This window comes from Lipotes vexillifer, unplaced genomic scaffold, assembly GCF_000442215.2.
Source record: "Lipotes vexillifer unplaced genomic scaffold, Lipotes_vexillifer_v1.1 scaffold342, whole genome shotgun sequence".
Taxonomy (NCBI): Eukaryota; Metazoa; Chordata; class Mammalia; order Artiodactyla; family Lipotidae; genus Lipotes; species Lipotes vexillifer.
This window is the reverse complement of record NW_006786802.1, coordinates 252,263-258,354: the sequence shown is the minus strand read 5'-3', so window position 1 is coordinate 258,354 and position 6,092 is coordinate 252,263. Positions and strand designations below refer to the sequence as shown.

Here is a 6,092-nt window from a genome sequence, read left to right as displayed (position 1 = left end):
TTTCCCTATAAAGGACAGATTGAAATACTTTAGGCCTTGCAAGCCATGCATTATCTGTTGTAACTTCTCAGTTCCTGCTGTAGCACTGAAGGAGCCATGGACAATATGTAAATGAATGTGCATGACTGTGTTCCAGTAAAACTTTGTTTACAGAAACTGTTGGAGTGCTTGGCCCGCAGGCCATAGTTTGCTAACCCCGGCTATAGGAGGCATCACCCTCTGTCCCTGGCTTTGCACATTGGTATGGCTTTCCACTGGGTATAATTCCTATCTGTGAGGCTTATATTTTTGACTTTTTTTTTTTTTTTTAAAGATCCTATTTTCTGGCCCATCATGTAACCTCTTTGATGGGTACAAAAGTATTGACATTTTAAAGAAAGCTTTCTGGCAGGACCAAAGGATATATGTGATTTAGGGAATCATATACCAAGAAATTACTCAACTTAGGTATGCAAAAACATGGAAATCTGTTAGTAAAATCTTCAAGCGTGAGAATCTTGGAGGAGGGAATGACCCTGAACTTGGGAGTCAAAGGGGCTGAGGTATTAGAGGTGGCTCAGTGGTCCTTACCTGTTTGAGCTGGCTGTGACTTTGGGTTTCCCCAGGAGCAGACCCTGAGACAGGGATTCAGTTGCCAGTAGTTAATTTGGGAGGTGTTCCAGGACACGTGGGAAGTATTCCAGGAAACACAGGCAGCAGGTGGGGCTGTGAAATGGATAAAGGGTTTGTTATCCAGCAGTTTCCATCGTGGGCAGCTAGAGCTTGAGCCCACTGGAGGCCTCTGGGGTCTAGTGTAGAATGCATTGTTCCTCCTGAGGGGGGAGGAGCCGGGGTGCTTATACACCAGTTCCCATCAGTTGTTGGTTGAGGGCTGCCTCCAGGGGGGGCCAGGTTCCTTCACACAGCCAGAGTGTGTCCTCGGGTGATGCAATACAGAAACTGGGCAGCCAGCACGCAGCGGGCAGACCTTCAGGGACAGGCGCAGGGCCCCGAGGTGTCTGCAGCGTGGGCCGGGATCTCAGCCTGGATGAAAGTGAGAACAGCAGTACCTAGTTCACAGAATGTTAAGGAGATGAATGCGATGATGGTGTCAGTGCTTTTCCAAAGTGTCCTGTCGGTGTTAACTGCTGTTGTCGTTTTGTTATTGTTGTGCAGTTACTGTTACTGAACGGGAAATTAAACGTGGGCCCACTGATGACTCAGATTTAGGCCTCAGGCTCCTTTGCTGTGTCTTTAAGCTCAGTAGCACTCTCATGTCTTCGGTGCTGTGGGATTTGCTGAACTCAGACGGTTGAGGTCGTAGCTCCCCCATGCTCCAGCTCCCACCCCCCCCCAAACCCGTTCGCCGAGCTCAGAACGGCTCTGCACCGTTGGTGCTGCTGTCTCTCTTTTCAGCGGTCAGAGAGCATTAGGCCTGCATTGAATGGTCCTGTGGAGAGGCCAAACGGCGAGCAGGAGGACGGAGAAACTTCCACCCAGGTAAGGCCTGCGTACTAGAGAGAGTGCGTCCGGGATGGGGAGCAGCGGGGGGCCTGGCGGGGGTCTGCACCCTGCCTCTGACGTTTGTACGGCTGAGGGCGAGAGTAGGGAGGAGACCATATGCCAGCGTCGTCTCAGTGTCCAAGGGTAACAGACCTTGCTGTGCCTGGGCATGGCCTGCAGCCCCTCCCTGGGGACTGGCCTCAGGACCTGGAGGAGAAAAGAGTCATTCCCTGCCGGGCTGGCCCTGCCGCTGTGGACTTGAGTGGTGGCACTAGGCAGGGCAGCGTGAGGCTGGGCCCAGGACCCGGGGTGACTGCACTGGGCTCCGCTCTCTAGGGCCAAAATCCTCAGCTTATTCTCCCCCCACGCCTCGCTTGTCCACCTCAGCATTTGCAGGGACTTCATGCATTTCACAAAAACGAGACCCCTGGTGTGGGGGGAAGTGTGGTTCTCCTGGGAACCAGGTTTGCCTAGGTAGCCACGCTGGGTGACCCGGGGTAGCTGCATGCACCCAGAGGGGGCTCCCAGGTCTGGCTTCCAGGGCAGAGGTGCCTCAGCCCCACCCCATGCTCTGCCCCACGCAGCCTGGGGTTCCGGTTTGTGTCCCTTTTCTGGAATTCCCATTTGCTTATTCAATTACCGTGCTTTCCAGAAGTTTTCTTAAGAGACTGAAGAAGCCCCAGGCAGCCCTATTTTTGTGTTTCCTTGTTGGTGTGACACGTGGGGCTTCCCACACAGGAGCTGGGGCCTGAGGATGGCGCCGCCTTCTCTGCCAGCGTTGGTCAGGGCTCTGCTGGAAGCAGCTGCTTTCACTGACGAGTGACATGCAGGCTGCTTTCACCTCACGTGCCTTTCCCTGCAAATAGGAAACAGTAAAAACTCCTAAGAATTCTTCAGATCTGTTGCTGAGTTAAAATTTTCGTATCCAAATCTGTAATTGGGTCGTGCAGCATTTGTAAAATGGCATCTGGCTTCTGCAGAAGGGGCTCATTGTGTTTCCAGTTTTCGTAGCTGGCTTAGCTCAGATTTGGATGCTAGGCTGGCTTGGGGGCCTTGTGGGTACAGCACGTTCGATTTCTGTCTTGATTCCCCATCTCTATTTTTAGAGTGAGCATGAAGGTTTCTGAATTTTTTTTAACATAGTGGAAGGAAAGCACTTGTTTCACAAAGAAGCTTGCTATATAACACTTTTGGCCGTTCTCAGGAAATAAAAAGTTCTTGGATAACAGTTAATAAACAGTTTATCCCAGTCATCAGATCAGATCTGCCCATTGCTTAATTCGGGGTCTCCCCTCTGCCCAAGCTCAGGCCTACGTGAATCAGGCTTTGAGGCCGGCAGGGACCTGAGGGTGGCCTTCCATTCCCTTCCTTCCACCTCCACCTGCACTCACCAGCTCTTCTAACTTCCTCTAGGGTCGGACTCAGGAGGAGAGAGGGTTAAGATGGGCCATGTGACCCCAGCGCACGCGCGCGCGTGCGTGTGTGTGTGTACGCATGTGCACATCTGTATATATATGTGTTACAGCTGTTATTGTAGAGCTCCCCCTGTCCTGTCTAGCACCAGAAGCCTCGACTATACTTAGTTTGAACTTGGGCTGGCTATTTATGACCACTCCTTCCTTCATGGGGTTCCCTTCACCCCTCCCAGTGGTCCTCTTGGGCAAAGTCAATTTCAACAGCCTCAGGCTGGTTCTCCCGCAGGACCTACGTCCCCGCCCCCAGGACACACACAGCTGTGCCTTACAGTCAGTGGAAGTTGAACTGGCTCCCAGCGAAGCGTTTTTAAATCTGCTACAAGCCAGTTTCTTCCTCTTAGATTTCTCAGGTGTGTGTTAGTCACCACCAGTCTGTGTGTCCCCCAAACTCTAGGGCACATGAGTCAGGCCACATGGTTCTCTTTTTTTAAATTATTATTATTTTATAAATTTTTAAATTTTTTGGCTATTGGGTCTTCATTGCTGAGCGCGGGCGTTCTCTAGTTGCGGCGAGCGGTTGCGGTGCACGGGTTTCTCATTGCGGTGGCTTCTCTTGTTGCGGAGCATGGGCTCTAGGCACATGGGCTTCAGTAGTTGTGGCACGCAGGCTCAGTAGTTGTGGTGCATGGGCTTAGTTGCTCCGTGGCATGTGGGATCTTAGTTCCCAGACCAGGACTCAAACCCGTGTCCCCTGCATTGGCAGGCGGATTCTTAACCACTGCGCCACCAGGAAAGTCCCCACATGGTTCTCTTGAAGTTCCTCACTCGCTTGCCCGAGGGCAAGGAGAGGTGGCGAGGGTGGGTGAGAGAAAAGCGCACACACCAGGAACTCTTAAAAATAGCCTCTCAGCCTCTTCCTCCTCAACTCTGCTGTTGCCTGGAGGTGGGTGCTGGGCTGACGCTGGCCAGCCTGGGTCTGGGCCTGAGTCTGGGAGCATGAGCAGTAGATGGCCGGACAGCTGCCTGAGCCTTTGGGGGCTCCTGGGCATCGTGTTGGCCTTCACAGCTGCAGCCAGAACAGAGACAGTCCCATTATTATATCCTGCTATGCAAGGAACCACATGATATTATATCGGTTTTAACAAAGATACTTAGAATTTACCTTTTTTTTTTGCTGAACGCGGGCCTCTCACTGTTGTGGCCTCTCCCGTTGAGGAGCACAGGCTCCGGACGCGCAGGCTCAGCGGCCATGGCTCATGGGCCCAGCCGCTCCGAGGCATGTGGGATCCTCCCGGACCAAGGCATGAACCCACATCCCCTGCATCGGCAGGCGGACTCTCAAACACTGCACCACCAGGGAAGCCCAGAATTTACCATTTTTTATCTGCCTACCTGTTCTCAGAGTCAAGTGAGGGTATAAAATTTGTGCAGTATATGTGATAAGACTTGTTTAAATTTTAGAGCAATAAGTAGCATTGAACAGAAAATTCCCAGAATGCAAATAAGCAGTTAACTTTGTTATCTTCTGAGAGTACAGTTTGGAGGTGCTTCTGTTTTCATACTAGTAATCATTCACTTATTCCGTAACGTTGAACATGCCATGTGAGTCAGGTCCTGCCCTTCAGGAGCCCATGTCTGCCGTTACACATGTGCCTGCGGTTCCCTGCCGGGCATCCTGCCTCCTTTGGGGTCCAGGAGAGCATTATTTGGGGCACCAGTCAGATGGGGAATCTGCCTGGCAGGGCAGCCCGTGCTCACGGTGGTCCCTTGCTTCCTGCGTGTCCAGACCGAGCGGGTGCCTCTGGACCTCAGTCCTCGGCTGGAGGAGGCATTGGACTTCGGCGAGCTGGAAGCGGAGCCCAGTGAAGGGCAGGACTTTGAGGCCCGGGGGAGCCGCTTCTCCAAGTCCGCTGACGAGAGACAGCGCATGCTGGTGCAGCGCAAGGATGACCTCCTGCAGCAGGCGCGGAGGTGAGCGGCTTCCGCACTCCCCGCCAGGCCTGAAGGCCCTTGTCATGGATGCCAACGCTGAAAACCTATCACCTGTCGGCTAAAACTTCAGGTTTCAAATCTCTGTTGAAAAACCTGAGGATCTGGTAATACTGGGCCCAGGTAGTAACCTCCGGCAGGTGCTGCTGGCGTCTCCTTGTGGACGCTCTCCGCCACCCTTACACGGTTAGCACTTCTGTGCCAGTGTGTTCTAGGCCCTTTATGTTAATTACTCTAATTCCCTTAACTCTAAGAGGGAGCATGGTAATTATACCCATTAGACAGACTTAAAGCTGAAGAAACTGAGGCCTAGAGAGGCTAACACTGGCCTGATGTCCAGCTCTTGAGTCCTCCGTCTTGGCCACTCTGCGTGCAGCCAGCCTCGAAGTGCCGACCCCCAGCCCCAGGCGGGAGTCGCCGGAGCGGGAATGTTCTGTCGCTGTGCAGGTGCTCGTTACTTAAACTCTCGGGGACGGGGCCGGTGTTCTGTTCCCGTGGGTGGGTTCCGTGCCCAGCACAGGCCTTGTGAGTGGGGACTTCGCACTGTGTGTGTAAGTGGAGCGGCCGCCTGATGCGGAGAACTTCTGTCCCTCTGTTCAGGGACAGGTGTCTTTTTCATGGGGTGGTGCTGAGTGACAGCTTCATGACGGTGCCGGGAAAGTGGGGGAATTAAAGAAGCACATTGTATGTTTCTGTGTGTGTGCATGTTCCAGAGCTTCTCTGATCCCTCACTCAAGTCCTTTGTTTTTTGTAGGCGTTTCTTGAACAGAAGTTCTGAAGATGACTCAGCCTCGGACAGCTGCCTCCCCTCGGAAGGCACGACCTCTGACCCCATGACCCTGCGTCGAAGGATGCTGGCTGCTGCCGCGGAGCGGAGACTTCAGAAGCAGCAGAGCTCCTAGCGCCTCCTCCCGAGCCGAAGAGGCCTGTCCCCAGCTCTGCCTGCTGAGTGAAGGAGTGGGCTCAACTGCATTGCGCTGTGTAAAGCACGTGGTCTTAATAGTGTGTGGACAGCTGACAGATTTAATCCTTTTTTGTAATACTTTCTATGTGACATTTCTCTTCCCTTTAGAAACACTGCACATTTTAACTCTAAGCATGATCTCTTGTGCGTTGACTGGACTTCGTAGGGGTGGGGGAGGATCAAGAGGAAGTGGGCAGCCAGAGACCCTGAAGGGGGCCGCTTCCATGACGGCTTTATGCAGA

At 53.0% G+C, this 6,092-nt stretch overlaps 1 protein-coding gene across 1 annotated transcript in view; it reads left to right on the top strand.

Moving 5' to 3' along the window:
- Positions 1-5,788, top strand: part of AMFR (autocrine motility factor receptor) — a 42,264-nt gene extending 36,476 nt beyond the window's left edge. The window contains exons 12-14 of the mRNA XM_007459439.1: positions 1,396-1,479; positions 4,684-4,868; positions 5,641-5,788. Of these exons, the coding sequence (XP_007459501.1) occupies positions 1,396-1,479; positions 4,684-4,868; positions 5,641-5,788 (417 nt within the window). The remainder of the gene's footprint in view (positions 1-1,395; positions 1,480-4,683; positions 4,869-5,640) is intronic.
- The last annotated feature ends 304 nt before the right edge of the window (positions 5,789-6,092 follow it).